The sequence below is a fragment of the Tauraco erythrolophus genome, chromosome 11, assembly GCF_009769465.1.
Source record: "Tauraco erythrolophus isolate bTauEry1 chromosome 11, bTauEry1.pri, whole genome shotgun sequence".
Taxonomy (NCBI): domain Eukaryota; kingdom Metazoa; phylum Chordata; class Aves; order Musophagiformes; family Musophagidae; genus Tauraco; species Tauraco erythrolophus.
The window spans coordinates 648716-667342 of NC_141475.1; the positions used below are offsets into that span (position 1 = coordinate 648716).

At 60.5% G+C, this 18627-nt stretch overlaps 1 protein-coding gene across 19 annotated transcripts in view; it reads right to left on the reverse strand.

Moving 5' to 3' along the window:
- Nucleotides 1–14589, reverse strand: part of KIF1A (kinesin family member 1A) — a 36628-nt gene extending 22039 nt beyond the window's left edge. For 8 of the 19 annotated variants that reach the window (XM_086618301.1, XM_086618300.1, XM_086618299.1 and 5 more), the window contains exons 1-16: nt 14484–14589; nt 10551–10627; nt 10271–10450; nt 9757–9822; nt 9380–9558; nt 8909–9020; nt 7153–7230; nt 6766–6831; nt 6500–6517; nt 6077–6152; nt 5884–5962; nt 5436–5578; nt 3430–3563; nt 2875–2954; nt 2446–2521; nt 171–250 (exon numbers count right to left, since the gene is read on the reverse strand). In XM_086618301.1, the coding sequence (XP_086474427.1) occupies nt 171–250; nt 2446–2521; nt 2875–2954; nt 3430–3563; nt 5436–5578; nt 5884–5962; nt 6077–6152; nt 6500–6517; nt 6766–6831; nt 7153–7230; nt 8909–9020; nt 9380–9558; nt 9757–9822; nt 10271–10450; nt 10551–10627; nt 14484–14589 (1550 nt within the window). Of the gene's footprint in view, nt 1–170; nt 251–2445; nt 2522–2874; nt 2955–3429; nt 3639–4988; nt 5016–5435; nt 5579–5883; nt 5963–6076; nt 6153–6499; nt 6518–6765; nt 6832–7152; nt 7231–8908; nt 9021–9379; nt 9559–9756; nt 9823–10270; nt 10451–10550; nt 10628–14483 lie in introns of all 19 variants that reach the window. The other 11 variants (XM_086618291.1, XM_086618289.1, XM_086618288.1 and 8 more) reach the window with 3 other exon arrangements.
- Nucleotides 14590–18627: the final 4038 nt, after the last annotated feature.

Below are 18627 nucleotides of genomic sequence, written 5' to 3' on the forward strand. Positions count from 1 at the left end.
TAATGAGATTGACAGGCAAATACACTTTTCCCACGCGGTTACGGCACTTTGAGGATGCCCCTGGAATGGTGCCCAGCCCGGGGACAGCTGTCACCCTGCTGCCCACCTGGGCAAGTCAGGCACTGAGCTATGGGGTAGGCTCCCAGTGCTCCGTGGGACCCAGCCCTCACCTTGTTATCCCGTCCTTGATGTAGTAGAGAAGACACTCGGACATGAGTGGGTCCTCGTTCAGGTTGACCAAGTGCGGTGTCTGGGAGAGACAAACAAGCAGTCAGCCCAGTGCACCCCATCTACCCGGGCACTGAGGGACACTCCCAAGGCAGGTGGGAACTCAGCAGCACCTCAGGCTGTCCCCTGCACATGGACGGGCTCTCCGGCCCTCCGTAGCTCCAGAACAACGTGTCCAGGCAGGTACAAGCCCAAAGGGCTACAGAGGACCAAGCAGCCGGGGTGAGGATGACCACATGCCTCCTTGCCACCCTCCTCGAAGGGCTGAGCCCTGGGCACCCTTCCGCTGGCTGCCTTTGAAAATTCACATTGCAAACACTCCCAACATGGAGCTGAACGCTTCCCATGGGGAGTCCCCGATATGGCGCAGTGTCTCCTGGGGTGGGACCCTGCTTGCCTGCACTGTGTGTCCACAGAGGCAGAGACGTCCCGTGCAGTGGCTGGTTTAGGACAACAGGGACTAAAAGTGTCTGTTTTCCTCCATTGATGGTACACAGACAGACAAAGCGCCTAAAAGAGCAGGTCCTACACCAGAGGTTCAACCAAAAGTAGTGGAGACCTGAAGCTGTATCTCCAGGCTGAATTTCACACCCTGGTCTCCTTCCTAAAGTTCTCTTGCACCGTTTCCTTCCCCTGGGTCACAAACCACTGTTCTTGACAAGAGGGAAGTTTCTCCCCCGGCCACAGACCTCTCTGGCTGCAGCCACCTTATCTCACCCCACCGCAAGCTCCTGTGTGTGCACCTTCAGGCAACAGGCAAAGTCCCAGGAGTATCAGTAGGTGAAGTTCTGAGTTCCCCACAGATAAAAACAGACACTGTAAGAAACGTCATATCAGCCCGCTGACACCCGGCATGCAGAGCTGTCCCCCTCACGACGGTGCTATGAGCCCCAGCTGATGGGAGGGACTCGCTCCAAGTAGTGCAGGAGAGCTGGAGGTCAAGGGAAACGCAGACTCATCTCCACAGTGGCTGGCAGGAAGAAGTTGGCCGTAACATTTAACCTCAGGCCCACCTGGGCAGACACGTAGCCCCGGGGTCTGAGACTCCTTCAGCTTGCGGATTTTCTCCAGGGCTTGCGGATTTGCCGGGCTGGCTAGTAGAAGGCAGATGCTCTGCCCTCCACTGAGCTCCTCGGAGACGTAACCACCCCAGCGATGGCATACAGCGGGATGACAGAGTCCTGCTCGGCTTTGCCCTTAGCAAAGCGGGGTTTTGCACGCTATCAATGTTAACTTTCCTCGCCAGCCACTGGAGAAGTCAGAGGGGTTTCCACCCGCCAGAGAGCTGAAGAGCAAGGAGGCACCAAAACCACCACAGCAATGCCCCACCTCCAAGACCAACCTGCTTTGGGGAATAAACCCCCACACTTCCTACACAAAGGTCTGGGGTCCTAACGGGCAGCAGCTGAGACAAGAACGAGAAAGAGATGACGGTGTCGAAATTTTATCCTATGAGCCACACCAAGGCATGCAAAAGGTCCCAAAGCCTTCATCACCAAGTGTCATCACCACCTCAGCTGGGGACACACGCATCTACTAAGACGTTTGGCCAAGCCAGCCAGCAGCAGCTGCCGGGGCAGCTCTCAGAGCATCCCTCAGCGCAGCAGGAAAACCAGGAGAGTGCGCCCTGGTGCCACCAGCACGTGCCTGCACCTTGGCAGCCCGTGCTGCTCTGGGGGCTTCATGGGGTTGGAGCTGTAAACTGGACGTCGTGACCGCGATGGTTATACGGACAAGCGAGGGGCAGCGATGTGGTGTGACTGGTGCTTGGCCGGGTTCGCCAGCACACAACCTCTTTGGGGCATGGCTAGTATTTGCTCAGAAAATGCTCCACAGGATGCTACAAGCAATAAAGTGGGAAGAGGACCCACACTTCTCAGCGAGCACTCGCCCGTTTCAGGGGCGGCGATTTCAAACACGCCAACGTATGGATTTTTATAAGCTGACACTGAGGTCCACCGCAGTGGTCGTCAGCGAAGCCCCACCTGAATGGGGACAGCATCCAGGCAATGGGGGCTGGACGTTTAGTCACCTCTTTCTACCGATGTTCATCCCCAGCGGGGTCAACACTGGGATTTCCCCCATAGGTTTCGGAGCCAAGAAAAGGCTACTAAAATATTTGAGGTTGGCCAGCAGCAACCAGGCAGATCAGAAGGGAGCTGCGGGGGTACAAACCAGCCCTCATTTGCCAGGAAGAAGAAAATAAGATGATCCTACCTTTTTGGGAGAGAAAACACCCAAGGTGCCTCCGTCTTCCCTCATGGCCACCCCCATTTCCGCCAGCAACGCTTCCCTGAAGGAGCAAGGGAAACAAGAGCCTGTCAAAGCCCCACGAGCCCCCAGAGCCACAGCACAAGACAAGGCCAGGACACGAGCCAAACCCATGGGTTTGCCCCATGGATCACAGCCATAGGGATTGCTTCAGTTCTCTCCAGGCCTCAGGAGTGTTTCTCAGAGCAGACCACATCCATGCAGGTTAACGTGGTGGGCACTAGGGTGTCCGGGGGCAGCCAGGGTATGGCTGGATGGTCAAATTGCCTGGCTGCCCCCAGGAGCTGAACTGCACAGGCAAAGTGCAGAAGAGGGGAGATGCTTGGGGAGCCCCACCCCACCTCATCCCATCTCATCCCACTCCAACCCACCCACCTCTCCATCCGGATTGCTTCCGTCCTCCGCAGTTTCTCCTCCCACGTCTCGTTCAGTTCCGCGATGATCTTCTCTGTTTCCTGGTGAGCACGAGGTTAGCAGAGGGTTAGCACATCCTACGGGCAGCAGACCTGCCTGCTCTGCCAGGCTCTGCCCAGCATGCCACAGTGGGACACCGGTCCCGGTGTCAGGCTGGTTTAAATGAGCCACGACAGCATTTCACCCATCTTTCCATCATCTCTGTCTTCCAAGAGCAAAGCACGAAGACCAGCCTCCCCATTCCTTTGCTGCCAGCCCGCTCCTGCCCCACGCTGAGCCGGGAGCACCCAGCCCAAAGGGCAAAGGGAGCAATCCCCCCACGGAGAGGACAGCAACACCAGGCAGATCCTACCACACCAAACCCTTTCCCATCTGCCAGTCCAGAGCACTGGGCAGCTCTGGGTCTGTCCGCTCTGCAAGACCACTGCTCTCACGAGCACCACCCATACTGGGTTTCCAGAAAATACTGAGCCCCCTCCGCAAGCCTCAGCGCAAGAGCAGACCCTGGCCTCTTACCTTGAGCCTTTCGATTGCCTCTTCGCTACCTGGAGCAAACATGATGCGCTCGTGGAGGCTGGCGACGGAGGCGGCACGGCTGGACAAGGCCGACAGGGAGGAAGAGGGGCTGATCCCGGCGATGGCGTTGGTCACTGTGGAGAGATTGTCATGGCGGTGACTCAGCTCTGCCCCTCTAGCATCATTATTGTTCTCAAAGTCGGACACATCTACGGGCGGGGAAGGAGGGGTGGGCCAGGGAAAGACACACGGACAGGAAGAGAGAGAGAAAAAGAGAGATAGAGACAAGAAAAGCTGTTGGGAAAACAAAAAAAAAAGAGTGGCTGGGTGCAGCGAGAAGAAAGCCAGAACTACGAGGAAAAGGCGCAGGCGGCAGCACAGCGGCACAGGCAGCAGCAGGGCGAGGGCACACGCAGCTCCCCCCAGCCCAGCAGCCCCCCAGCAGCATGGGGCTGCCCTGGGAAGCAGCTGCGAGAACAGCCCCAGGACTCCCCTGGGCTCCCTTGCAACACCAGACCCTGCAGCCATCAGGGTCTGGGATCAACCGTCCTCCTCGGGAGCGTGCCGCTGCCCCGTCATCCTCCCGCACCAACACAGCGTGGGGGGTTTGGCTTTCCTTGCCCGCCTGCCCCAGATTAGCTGGATCTGGGGGCAGAGAAGGAGAAGGGAAGGGGAGGAGAGGCGGTGGCCCCCTGCCCTACAAAGAGATCGGGGAGACGGAGCAGGAGGAGGAGCCGTGGGATGCCCTCGCTGGCAGAGCCCAAGCCCCTGGCTTGGAGCAACGCCGTGGCCAGGCAGGCAGAGAGCACAGCCAGGGCAGGGCAGCAGCGCGCCCGTGCCAGGCAGCGGCCCTCGCCTGCTGGCACTCCCAGCACCCGCTGCCACCGCACCGTGCAGCAGAGACGCCCCTCCAGCCCCAAGAAGTGACACGGGCTCGGCATGCTGTGCCAGAGGAGGGCAGGGCACAGGTCAGTGGGTGCAGCATCAGGCACCCAGCTCCATCAGCCCACATCAGAGGCGGCTGAGCCAGGAGGGGATGCGCCGGGTCGCAGTGCCCTCAGCGGGCTCACCGCAGCCTGGCGATAGCGCTTATCCACAGGTGGAAATGTCCTGGCTGTCACCTCACCCCCCGCCACCAGGAGAACGCTGTGCCAGCCCACCCCAGCACCGCGCTGGGCTCCAGTGCCAATCAGCCCCACCGCCAGCAGAAGCAGCAGCAGCAGCAGTAGCAGCAGCAGCAGCAGTAGCAGCAGCAGCAGGAAACATCGTGACAGCATGGAAGAAGGAGTCCCCGCGGGGATCGGGCCCTTCTCAGGGCAGGTGGGGAGGACACTGGTCACTCCGAGTGCTATCTCAAGCCCAGGCGCTAACTGCAACTTTGCCACCGTGACCTTTGCCAGCTCACCAGCGCACGGGCAAGCGCACGGGCAAGTGCCTCTCCATCAGCTGGGGCTGGCTCCCGGAGCCATTCCCCATGCTGCACGGGTGCCCCTGGGCGCAGCCTACGCCTCCCAAAAGCTGTGAAGCAACAGAGAGTACCAGTGATGGGGAATACACACATTTGGATCCTCCCGCAGCAGGATGGGCTAAGAGAGAGAGAGAGGGCAGGGAGCGGGGTGAGACAGAGAGAACAGAACAAGAGTGGGTTCATCTCAGTAGGGTTTCCAACAGCACGTGGAGGAGAGGCCACAGGCAGGCACAGCCCCCGGAACGTCCTCCTGCCACCTCTGCCAAGCACAGGGTGCTGAAGACGGGAGACAGTGGGCAAGAAGGGGAGGTGTGCTGGGTGTAAAGCAGCTCCTCTGGCTCACAGGAGCAGGCTGGGCATCGCGAACGTGCGCGCAGGCGCTCGCCGGAGGCGTCCCAACCGCGCTTCGGCAGCAGGATGCTGCCACGTGGCAGAGCAGGACACAGGGCAGCTGTGGGGATGCCAGCCCCGCGGGCAGCGGGGATGCCAGCCCGCCTCTGCCCAGAGCCGCTGTCAGAGAGCACCGGGAGGTACCTACTGTCAATGATGTCCCCGAGGCCCTGGGCATAGAGAAGGTCCCGCAGGCGTGCCACCTCATCCTTCAGCTCTCGGATGAGCTTGTTGTTGGGGTCCTCGTTGATGACGGCGTTGCAGCGGATCTGCTTGGCACGGTCGGCGTACCTAGGGACGGGCAGAGCCCTGAGCGGCGGCGCCAGGGGCAAACCCCCAGCTGCTGGGCAAGCAGGAGTGCCACTGAGCCCCTCCAGCAAGAGATACTTCGGAGGATCCCAGCCCCGAGACAATCCTTCGGCCTCTTGTCTGAGGTTGCAGGGTCCCCGCACAGCATCCCCGTTATCCAACAATGAAGGGGTTAAAGCCCTCCAGCCAGGGAGCCACAGAGGTGAGGAGAGCACATGGCCATGCCCGGGTTTCAGAGACTCCCCTGCCCTTGCCCGCTGGGGAGGGACAATGGCAGCTCTTCCTACCTGAGAGTGCTTAGGGTCTCATCGTAGTTGATGTCGGCAGGACTGAGAGCAGCGACCATGGCTGTCCTGGAGTTGCCCCCTGCCCAGAGAGATACACATGCATCAGGGAGACGCTGGTCCCTGCGCCAGCCGTCGCCCTCTGCTCAGTGCCTACGCCTGCCACCAAGCCCACAGCTCCCACCCGTGTCCTCACCCAGGTTCTCCCGCAGCAGCCAGGTCAGCACCGAGTCCCGGTAGGGGATGAAATCCGTCTTCTTCTTCTTTTTGTTCTGGGGGGTGGAGAGCAGAAGGAAGGGCTGTCAGGCTCCCCTTCCAAGGAGAGGTGACAGCCAGTCCCCAGCCATAAGGAATCGGGGGAGGACGGTTCTACCAGGCCACCGCAACCTTGGGCAGCTCTGCTCAGCTCCACAGGTCCCACCTGTGGAATGCCCTGGCTGGGCTGGGCAGGTGTTTAACACCGGGTACTGAAGAGAACGCTGAGGGCTCTGCCAGCCCCCAGGAGAAGTGTGGCTTGGGGCCGGGCAGAGCCTCACCCCTAAACCACTCAGTGACCCCCTCCCACCCACCTGGGCTAAAAACCAACCCCCACCTTCCCCAGCCCGGCCAGGGCACCTACCTTGTTTGGCCCTGAATCCTGCAAGGAAAGCAGACAGACCGTGTCAGTGAGCTGCTCCCCTCCTTGGCGCCCACCCCGTCCTCTAAGCAGCAAGCGGCAGGCACAAGTCCCCAGGGAGACAGAAGCCTCACCAACCCAGCTTGTCCCAGCCTCAGGGAGAGCTTGGGATGTATCTGCCTGTCCCTCGAGGCCAGGATGCTCCACGCCTCGGAGCTGAGCTCATCCCTGCTGAGCTGAGCCCATTCCCCCACGCTCCGGCTACCTACCATTTCGGCCAGGGCGGAGATGACTTTCCCCAGCGTAGTCAAGGACTTGTTGATGTTTGCTCCTTCCTGGTGGAGAGAGGAAAAGTCCAGATGCTCAGGTCCCATCTCAGAGCAGCGCTAAAGCCCAGTGCACCAGGGGGATGGGAAAGTCCCAGTATGGGGTAGGCAAAGAGCAGCTGGTCTTACTGGGTAACCAGCACCTCCCAGCTGGGACTCATGGACCCCGGTGGAAGCGGCACTGGGCAGCTTTCAAACAAAACCCTGTCAAGGATTTTGGCAGCATAGTGGGCTAGGAACTAGGCAAGGAAAAGAGATGTCACAGCTGGGGATGAGAGGGCAGGACACGGCATCTCCACCGGCAGAAGGGGACCTCGCGCCAGCTCTCACCTTTAGTCTTGTGCCCTTTGCGCCAGTGGAGTCGGCTCGCTCGCTCCCTGCCAGGTCCACCAAGCTGATTTTGCTGACCTGTAGGCAGAGACGAGGTTGTCAGCCCTGGCAGGAACAGCAAACTGGGTCCTGGCATGGACTCAAGGAGAGACACCTCTCGCAAGGTGACGCTGCTCTGAAGGCAGAGGTGGGCTCTGCAGGGGCATCCTTGGAATCATGGAATGGTTTGGGTTGGAAGACACCTTAAAGATAATCTAGTTCCAACCCCCCTGCCATGGGCAGGGACACCCTCCACTACACCAGGTTGCCCAAAGCCTCATCCAACCTGGCCTTGAACACTTCCAGGGATGGGGCAGCCACAGCTTCTCTGGGCAACCTGTGCCAGTGCCTCACCACCCTCAGAGGGAAGAATTTCTTCCTTAGATCCAATCTAAGTCTCCCCTCTTCCAGTTTCAAGCCATTGCCCTGTGTCCTGTCACTACACGCCCTTGTCCAAAGCCCCTCTCCAGCTTTCTTGTAGCCCCTTTAGGTACTGGAAGGTGCTGGAAGGTCTCCCCAGAGCCTTCTCTTCTCCAGGCTGAACAGCCCCAACTCTCTCAGGCCGTCTTCATAGCAGAGGTGCCCCAGCCCTCTGATCATCTTTGTGGCCTCCTCTGGACTCACTCCAGCAGCTCCATGTCCTTCTGATGTTGGGGACCCCAGAACTGAATGCAGCACTGCAGGGGGGTCTCAGGAGAGCAGAGCAGAGGGGCAGAATCCCCTCCCTCGACCTGCTGCCCATGCTGCTTTGGGTGCAGCCCAGGACACAATTTGCTTTCTGGGCTGCCAGCGCATGTTGCCAGCTCATGTTGAGCTTCTCATCAACCAACAGCCCAAAGTCCTTCTCAGGGCTGCTCTCAATCCATTCTCTGCCCAGCCTGTACTTGTGCTTGGGATTGCCCCGACCCACATGGCAGGACCTTGCACTTGGCCTTGTTGAACTCCATGAGATTCTCACAGGCCCACCTCTCCAGTCTGTCCAGGTCCCTCTGGCTGGCATCCCTTCCCTCCAGTGTGTCCACCACACAACTTGGTGTCATCTGCAAACTTGCTGAGGGTGCACTCGATCCCACTGTCCACATTGCCGACAAAGATGTTAAACAGCACTGGACCCAGTACTGACCCCTGAGGAACACCACTCGTCACTGGTCTCCACTGAGACATTGAATCGTTGACCACAACTCTTTGAGTGCGACCATCCAGCCAATTCTTTATCCACAGAGTGGTCCATCCATCAAATCCATGTCTCTCCAGTTTAGACACAAGGATGTCGTGTGGGACAGTATCAATTGCTTTTGGACAAGTCCAGGTAGACGATGTCAGTTGCTCTTCCCCTATCCATCAATGCTGTAACCTCATCATAGAAGGCCAACAGATTAGTCAGGCAGGATTTGCCCTTAGTGAAGCCATGTTGGCTGTCACCAATCACCCCCTTACTTTCCATGTGCCTTAGCATAGTCACCAGGAGGATCTGCTCCACGATCTTGCCAGGCACAGAGGTGAGACTGACTGGCCTGTAGTTCCCTGGGTCTTCTTTTTTTCCCTTTTTAAAGATGGGGAATATGTTTCCCCTTTTCCAGTCGGTGGGAACTTCCCCGCACTGCCACAACTTCTCAAATACAATGGATAATGGCTTAGCAACTTCATCTGCGAGTTCCCTCAGGACCCGTGGATGCACCTCATCAGGCCCCATGAGTCCCCCAGGCTCTGCACTCACCTTCTCAGTGGTGATGTCCGTCTCAGCGTCATGCCGCTTCTGCGTGAAGATGATGTTGAACACGGCGTGGGAGCGACTGCTGGTCTCATTCATGTTGGTGGCAGCCACCGTGCTGGAGGGAGAGGAGGACAGGGAGGTATGACACTCTGCAGGGGACACTGGAGAGGCTGGCGATGGGGTCAGGGCTCATTTCAGGAACAGGTATATGATGGCAAGTCAAGTCTGGAGGACAGGAGAGGACTCTGGGAGGAGATGTGCAAATCTCCAGGCTTTCTCCTGCTGGCTCCAGAGTATTTAGAGCAGCAGGAAGGAGGTAAGGTGAAAATAAGTGGGAGGTACCCAATGCTCAGACAGGAGGGGACTGCTACCTCCAGAGCAGCCAGACCAGGAAATCAAGGAAACTAAGCAGGACTTTCTAGAGATGTCTGCAAGCTCTCCACATCCTGGCCATCTCCTGCTCCCCCAACTCACCGGGCCTTGTTCCCAGAGTCCATGAGGTCCTGGATGTCGTTGTAGGAGGTCACAGCCAGCTTGGAAAGGTCCTCAACATATGGGCCCATAAGGGGATGCTCCCTCACCCGCAGGTTCCCCTTGTTCTTGGGGTTCAGGAGGTCCCTCACACGCTCACAGTATATCTCCATGTAGCTCACCTAGAGCAGAGGGCAAGGGCAGGGCTAGCAGCCAGCAGGACATGTATGCTCCGCGTGTAGGCAGAATCGGGTCCTGCCTGCCCACCCCACCCCACCCCCAGGGAAAGGACCCCCCCAAAGAGAGGTCTGCACACCAGCATGGCTTGCAGAGCTGGGTTGGAGGCTGGAGCCGGACTAGGGAGGCAACAGGGTGCCTACCTCCACCGAGTAGGACATGTTGTCGTTCGTCGTGTCGTTGATGCGGGAGAAGAGGTCCTCGCACAGCTGCGGAGAGAAGGGCCAGGCTGCTCAGCACCCCCACCAGAAGGATACTCCTGCCTGGGGTGCCCAGGCCACATGGATTTCTACCTCCTCACCCCAAAAAACAGAGCCCCAGAGCACCGAGATGGCTCCTGGGGAGCTGGCAGAACCCCCCTGGTGATATGGGGAGCTCAGCACCCCCAGAGCCCCCCCAGCACCCTGCTGGGCCTGCGCACGGCAGCTCTCGGCAAGCACAGCCAGCAGGGGCTGGGCACTTGGTCAGCCTGTAATGCATCGGTCTTGGAGGAGTCTGGTGTGACCCTCCGTGTCCCCCCACCCTCCAGGGCTGCGGTAGACCTTGGTGAAGCCTGGCCCCGCTCCCGCCCTGCTCCATTCTTCCCTCTCTTCTCCACTTTTCCTTTGGGCAACTCGCTGGGATGAGCGGAACCGGCAGCTTTTCACCATGTGGTACCTGCGGGATGATGCCTTGCTGGTCCTTCTCCTGCTTCCCCATCATGGTGTAGGACTTCCCGGCACCCGTCTGCCCGTAGGCGAAGATGCAGACGTTATAGCCTTCGAAGGCATGTTGCAGCATCTCCTCACCGATGTCCCGGTACACTTGCTTCTGAGATGCATAGTTGATGTCTGCGGGCTGCAAGAGAGGAAGGGGACAAGGAGAAATTCAGCACGGAGGTCCTCCTGCCTCTCCCCAGCCCAGTGCTCCAGGCGGGCTCAGGCATCCCGCTGCTTACCGTGGTGTGGGACCAATAGGAATAGTCAAAGCTGAAGCTTTTCGGTGTCTCTTTGGGCTGCTTCGGGTTCAGGATAGCTAGGGACAAACAGATTGGAGCATGAGGCCACCCGTGGTACCCCCACCACCCACTTGTGAGGGGAGAAGGGTGACGGCGTTCAGTCCCAATTGGTCCTGGAATGCAGGACCAGGACCCTCCAGCTTCCCAGATGGGTCCAGAGCCCCTGGACCCCAACAGTCCCAGCAGAGGAGGTGGGTGCCACGGCCAGCATAGCCTGCATCAGCCCAGGGAGCAGGGCAGAGCCGTGGCCCAGCATCCAGCTGGGCACCGCGTGGGGAAACAGCTCCTTCCCTCAGGCTCCTTCCTGCTTTGGCACCTGCCCATGGGAGCCCGGCACTGGCACCAGCACCAGTGGATCCCAGCCCTCCTTCACCCCCCAGCTGGGGGGCCATGCCCAAAGCCCCACGCGTTGGTGCTGTGGGTACCCAGCCCCAACAGGGTGATTAATGCCTCCTGTTACACTGCCAGCGGAAACAAGAGCCTGCTTTTTCCCATCCCTTGGCGAAAAGGACGTTGCCATGGAAATTGGAGACTGCATCACTTCTCTTCCTCGCTCCTCGCTCCCCCCCGCCCCGCAGAGCGTTTATGACAGGTTTTTTTCTGAAACAACAGATGCGTCAGAAGAAACCCAAACCAGCAGCGTAATCACGAGATCCAGCCATCAGCCACGGTAGGCAACATTGAAATGACCTTGCGGGCTGGCACATCACAGCTCCCGTGCCCGCAGCTCTCAGCTGCTCCGTGCCACCGCTGGGGACGAGGAGGCCGGACAGCACCAAGGCTGACGGAGCTCCCTCCGTCGCAGCCCCGACCTGCCCTGCCTGGGGCTGGTGCTCGGCCAGGGCTCACGCCCACTGGGGATCCGAGCTGAGACCTTCTCAAGCAGCCCCAGTCATGGAGCAGCCCGATCCCTGTGGGGTCAGATGCCCTGGTGCGTGGTATTACGGCTACAGATGCTTTCTGTGCCAAATTTCTCCTCTGTTGCCACGACGGATTCTCCCTCAGGTGGGATCCACCACTTCTGGCCACAGGCTCATCCATCCCTGCCCACAAAGACAGCCAGGCGGGCAGGTGGATGGTGGGAAGTGGGGTCAGGATCCAGCCCCGACTGCGAAACCGCAGCACGGTGCTGCTTGGATGCCCGTCGCTGCAGGCAGGAGCCCAGCTCCAGCACCGAGGGGTCGGACACTGGATCCCTGCCCACCTGCCCACTGGAGACACCATGACTCAGATGCTCCGGATGCCTTCTGCATCCCAGGCAGTCTAATTACCAAAGCCAGAGCTGCTCTCCCAGGAGAAAGGGCTGGGAAGTGACACCTTGGCAGCATCCTGCTCTTGGCTTGGGTCTGTCTCTGCCCTGCAGAGGTGACTATTCCTATTGACAGGTGCCCTGCAGAAGTGAACAGCATTAGCACCCCCAAAAAATGAGTCCAATGGGGCAAAAGCAGGATGGGGCCACATGAGGTGGCTGTTCTGCATCCCAGTGCCAGCCCATGCCGGGCACGGGGCGGAGGAGCAGCTGGGGATGGCGCCGAGCGGCTCCAGGCATCCCAGCTGCAGCCGCCCAGCTGGCCTGGCAGGCTGGAAATCAGGACACAGGGCAGAAGGGAGCACACCGAGAGCAGCGGGGCTCCTATCCCTGAGCTGAAACACTCTCCCCACATCCCTTTCATTCCCCTTTAGTTGACCCTGGGGGACTGGATGCCAGTGGTGGGTTTTTTTCTCTCCTGTGCCCAGGCATCCCGGGGCTTTTGCAAAGCTGCTGCAAAAGATCAGCGCTCTGGCCGAAGGGGATTAAAAGGGGCAGGGGGGGAAGAAAGACATACGGACAAGAGGGGGAGCAGGAAAACATCTGGTGATGACCCTTGTCTTTGCCCTGAAGAGCCAGCAGCATGGCAGAGTGCAGAAAGCAGGCAAGCACCCAGCAGGATAAAGCCCAAGACCCGCAGGAGGGACAATAATCGCTGTATTTTAAAGCCGGCGAAGGCTCGGCTCCGGCTGGAGAATATTAATGGCCTTGCGGGATGAAAGCTGGGGTCCCTTCCTCACCGCCCTGGTGGGAGCTGCCAGCAGAGGGGCCGGGGGCGGTGGTGGCTGGGCCAGTCCCCGCGGCTGCGCGCCGAGCGAGGACGCCACGGGAACAAAGCGGCAGTGTTGGCGGGTGGGCAGGCGGCCACAGAGCAGCGAGCCAAGGGGGCGGTGGCTGTAAATTTGGGGGGAAAAGGATGGCAGAGAAGGGCTGACCCCCTTTCCCTTCCCACCCAGCCCCTGCTACCCCACCATGGGGCTCCATGAATCCAGCAGAACAATCAGCCTTGCCCCAGTATGTGCAGGGGTCTCCGCAAATAATACTGGGAAAGGGGAAACTTGCTCTCCCCCCCTCAAACATGTTTATTTTTGGCTTCTCTGCGAGCAGCTGGGGAGGTTGAGACAGTCCGGCTCTGCAGGGGGGGCAGCCGGTACTACCGGCATCCTCCTGTCTCTGCCAGCCCGCAGAAGCAGTTCCCAGAGCCCCCCCCCAGCACCGGCCCCCCATGCCCCCAGCTGAGGGGATTAGCCGATGGTTTGTCCATTCATGGAGAAAAAACTTGCTGTCAGCAAAGGGCCGGCCAGGAGCTGCCCCGGCTCCGGCCCGCAGCCCCGCCAGCCCCCCCGGCGCAGGCAAGGGGATGAGGGACCTGGGGCATGGCCTGGGATGGGAGTGCAGACAGCAGGGCTGAGGGTGGTGAGACGGGCACAGGCAGACGGCTCTGAGGAAACGCGGCCGCGGAGGTGGGAGATGCCCGCTGCTTTTGGGGCCTGGGGGGTGGCAGGTGTCCCCAACCCATCAGGGCCAGCAGGATGTGTGCCCTGCCTGCACCCAGGCACGCGGGCAGCTCCTGCCGGGCCAAAATGCCGCGAGGGGGGCAGTCCTGCACCCCAGGCAGCTGGAGCGTCCCTGCACAACTGGGCAGGGAGAGCCCTGCTGGGACGCCAGAGACTGGAAGATGCTGCCCTACAGACCACTCCCCCCATTCATGCTCCCCAGGCCTGGGGTGCGTGGGGACACCTGCGGGGTCACACCCTTGGGTGCCCTCCTCTCCCTCTCGCCAGGGTTGTCATGGCAGCGCACGCCGCAGGGGTGGCTGGCGCTGGTGGTTCACCCACCGCCGCCGGTGACGCAGCCCTGGGCAGGCAGGCAGGGAGGGAGGGAGTTATTTTAGACACTGTCCCATCTGGAGGCTTCCAGAGCCAAAGAGAAGGGATTCAGCTGCCTTTCCCCTCTGCCCCGTATTCCAGTAGTCATTATTTAAAGAGGGGAAAATGCTGGATGGGCTCCTGATGGGACAGTTGGCCCCAAGCCCACATGCTGCATCCCCCCTTCCCAAGCGCACCGCTCCCTCGGCAAACCCCGCTCCCGCCCCTCCATCCCGCTGGTGTTGCGGCTCCGAGCCTTGTGGAAGCAGGGATGGGGCACGGCACACCGCGGTGCACAGCACCCGGCTGGGCGGTGCGCAGCTTCATGGCTTCGACAGGTCAGCCGGGCACCCTCGGTCTCCCTCCCGCACATCGGCGTTTCCAGGCTCTTTTGATTCTTCCTCCCCCTTCACCTGCCAGGGGATGCTGCTCCGTTCGGTACCACTAAAACCCCAGGGCTTGGCGACACGTAGATCCCGCTGCTGCCATTTCAACAGCTGGACTGCATTTCCCTATGGGAAAGGGGACATCCCCCCCACTCTGATCTCCTCCTCCAAACACCAGGTGCTACAGGCATCTGCACCGAAGATCCTGGCAGCCCAGTGCTCGCCACTGTGGCCGGATCACACTCGCTTCTCCCCCAGCAGCACCCAAAGCCTTTCCCGAGCCCCTCTGGCCCCCAACACTGGCACTCACTGGTGGTGCTTCCCGACATCTGGATAATGCATTTAGATTCCCGGCTCATCTCCCGGGAGTTGAAGGGCCGGACGCGCACTGCCACCTTCACGGATGCTCCCGCCATTGTGGCGGCCGGAGGTGGGTCCTGGAAGTGGGTAGCAGCGGCTGTCCTGCAAGGAGGGAAGGAAAGGGGGTTAGGAAAGCTTGCATCCCAGTCCCTGTCTCACAGCCATGGCGGAAAAACGAATGGAAAGCCAGTGCAATGAACCCTCCCAGGAGCGCTGGTCTGCCTCTGCCCAAAAGATGACATTCCGTTTCATCCCTCAATCTGCCTGTGTTTTGCCCTCCTGCCTGGGGTCAGGACCCCCAGCTTGCTCCCAGGGGACATCCCTGTCCTTACCCCAGGGCAGCACGCAAAGCCCTCCGTCATCCTGCAGCATCACCCAGTGGGTGCCCGCAGCAGGGGACAGGGCCACGTAGGCACCATCAGCATGACCCCTGAGGAACAGTTCTTCCATCCCAGGGTGCCCACAGCACTGAGCGGGCAGCCCCTCACTCGCAAGCAAGCCCACAACCCCCTGCCCATCACCCGGGCCTCCTGCCTCCACTCTGGCCCCAGCAGAGCAGGGACTGGGCAGCAGGACCGGGTGGAGGAGGGGAGAAAACGATGGCATTCCTGTCGAGGAAGGAGGCGACTGTTGAAAACAGCCGCTGGTATTCGCCTCTCGTTCGGCTCCCAGGAAAAGCAGAAGCGCGGCGTCAGCAGGAGCAGCCCGGCCAGCGAGCCGGTGGTGACAGCGCTCCGTGAAGCTCCCAGCTCACAATCATTTTTCCACTCCTTTTGCTAATAAATTAGTAATTGCAAACGTCACAAGGCGAAACAAAATCGCTCCCTAACATCTCCCGGAGCAGCTACTCATCCCAGCATTGGTGTCCGGGCTCTCTGCAGCTGGTCCCACCCTCCCCGAGCCCCAGTTAAGCCTTGCTAGCATTGGCCAGAAAAGGATGCCAGGGTCCTTCCCTTGACCACCGGCTCCTTTGGGATCAGCCCTGAAAAAATCCATCCCTGCCTTCTAACGTTCATCCCCTCTCCTGCCTGTCCCCTGCTCCCTTGGCTCCCCATGCTGAGCCTGCCAGTGGAAGAGGAGCTCAGCACCCGGCAGCACGGGCAGGCACCAGCTTCTCTAGCATCCCTGCCTGTGGGACTCCTGCAGGGGTGTTTGCAAACACCCTGGGGCTTTTTATCCTGGGATTTTTTTTGAGCCAGTGGCATGATCGCACTGGGAGGAAGGAGATCAGGAGTGAGCAACGGCACAGCTCTGGTTACACGGACCATGACCAGATGGAAGTGGAGCAGTAAGGACAGGTCCTCAACACGAGGTGGGTTTTCCCATGGTGGAAATGAAAAATACAGTTCAATTTGTGGAAAAGGAGTGAGGGGAAAAAAAAAAAAAGCTTCACCTGTTTTAAAAGCGAGCCTGCATCCCCGACAGCGGGAGGAGGACAAATCTTCTCCCGTGAGAGTTCCCAGACCCTTCTCCCACCACCCCGCTGGGACAGCTCCGGAGCTCCTGCTGTGCTCAGCCAGTGATGGCACCTTAAATCCCACCAGCTCCAGAGTTCAAGAATTTGGTCTCAGGCTTTCTTGAGCATGGATTATTTTAAGCATTTATTTAAGCGTTTAACACCGCCGTTGAGTACTCGAGCCAATGGGCCCCTGCCTTCCCCACTCTGCTGCCTTCTCAGACAGGGGAGAAAGGAACGATTAAACAGGACTCCTTAGCAAAGGGGAACAAAAAAGGTGGTTTTCCCATGAAACGACGGGATGTATTCCCGGGTGGAAGCGCCGCATCCTCCCGAGGCCATGGGCTCCGCCCTGTGGCACTGCTGGCGCTCAGGGATGATGGATCTATTGCTGGGCTATACCCCACGTGGCACTGTGTCAAACGCTCCCCTCTCCTCCTCCGCGGCTCTCTTCCCCCTGCTTTGCCATCTCTCCAGCTCCCAGGGCTATGAGGAGGTGGGTCAGGTCCCCAGGCTCCCACCTGGCAGCACATCCCCTCGGCAAGAGCCACCAGCACCGGAGCAGCACACCCAGCAGCAAGACCCTCCCAGCCTGGGGACCATGGGCATCTTCAGACCCTGCCCTTGCTCCCTCCTGCCCTCTCCAGCCCTATCATTTCCCATGAAGCTCTGGTTTCTCCTTTGTCCCACTTTTCTGGGCGCCTTGTCTTGCTGCATGCCCTCCATCGGTGGCTGCTTGCCCTCCTCTGCCGGGAGCACCCGCTCAGCCCCACACCAGCACCCCCCAGCCCACCCTCGCTGGCTGTGAGAAGCCCCCTCCTCACCAGCAGAACCTTTCCTCTCTCCCTGCCATCCTGATGCCCACATCCCAGCACATTCCCAGCAAGCCACTTAGCTCACCTCGCCCAGCAGTGCGGGCTCCTCTCCCTGTCAGCATTCCCTGCTGCAGAGCAGCGACCTGGGCTCCATTTTCCATCTCCATCCATTTCCTTCGGCTTCCTCAGTCGGCAACGTGCCGCTTCCCTCCCACTCCTCTGCAGCTCTCTAGTCCCAGCTCTGCCAGAGTGGTGCAAGGACCCCTGGCAGCTTTGTGTCCCTGTGGGGAGCACTGGCAGCCCCCTGCCCACCTCCTTCCCGAGCCTCCTCTCCTTCCCCTGGCTCGGCCACAGGGAGGAACCCAGCCTCCAGCCCACGTAACGTGGCAGCACCACCAGCCACGGGCAACACCGGCATCGCTGGCCACAGGCATTCAGCATCCCACAGAGCGTGGGGACACACGGCAGTGGGCAGGCTGTGGGCAGGCAGGGCAGGGGCAGGCAGCCCGAGCCCAGCCACCTCACCCTGCCTGGGCACAGTCAGCCACCGCCTGCATAATCCGCCGTCAAGAGAAATTCAATAAGCTGCTCTGAGCCTTTCGCTGGGAGCAGGCCAGCACCGTGGCCCCGCTCTCTGCTCCCTCCCCGCCTTCTCCTGCGGCCGCCCCATGCACGCGGGTGATGGCAGAGGGGTACAGCAGAGTCCCCGGGGCCGTGGTGCCAGGGGACACATCCAGACCTGTCCCCCAGCTCTGCAGGGCATCCCTTGCCCCCCCCATCCTGTGCAGCCGGCTGCGCTCTGCCCATCCCTACTGGCATCCCCGCCAGTCCTCGGTGACGAGCGAAAGGGCTAGAGAGCGATGATTAACTGGATCAGCTAAGATTAATTGGGCAGAGATTAGCTAACCAGAGCTCTCTTAAGTTCGAGGGCTACTGACTGGCAGCCCTCCTGCCCCAGACAAGAGGTGACCCAGCGGGTCCCAAAGCACCACCTGCAGCAATCTCTTCCCCTAAGGATGCTGCGGGGATGTGCAGCGCTGCCTGTCCCCTGGGCGCTGCGGGACACCGGGGTTCCGGTGATCCTAACGCGGGTCAGCATGGCCAGGACACCCCGTTCCCTGCGCCCAGCATGGGGCAGGGGCCACCTCAGCAGGGCCGCGGGCAGCTCCGGCAGACGTAGAGCCGCCTGTGCTGAGGGAAATCCAAGGCGAGTTTCCCCTTTTGTCTGCGCGCATCCCCGCGTCACCTCGGCAGCGAGGGCGGACGCCCCATCCGGCTGCGCGTCTCGAGCCGCCGCGCTCTTGGCCACCCACGGGCTTTGTCTGAACGAGCCGTCACCCCTCGTTGAGGCCCCCCCAGCTCTGTCGGGGACCGCAGGACCCTGCTCTGTCTCTGGGGACACCAGGGGACCCTGGGGATAGCTGCCCGGCCGGGATGACGCGGCACCATCAGCACCTGCCGGCCAAGCTCAGCTGCTGCTCCCTGCTCGCCTCTGGCCCGCGCAGGATGGGGCCGTGACGGTGCAGTTTTCCCCGGAGCAGCACCTGCGGGTGGGGAAGGGGCTCGGGGGACAGCCCAGGGCAGGGGCAGGTGCCCCCCCCCAACCCCAGCTGCAATCCAAGCCCTGCCTTGCCGGTGCCAGCATGGGTACCCTGCCCTGCGTCTCCTCACCCGCTGCCCACCCTAACAGGGCACACGGCTTCGGGGCGTTTGCAGCATTTGGAGCTCCCCGAGAATTTCAATGCAGATTAAATTTGCAGGTAGCAAATTTAAGGCCGCGGGTGAGGGGTTTTGCTTGCTGCTGGTCAGCTCCCTACCCCTGC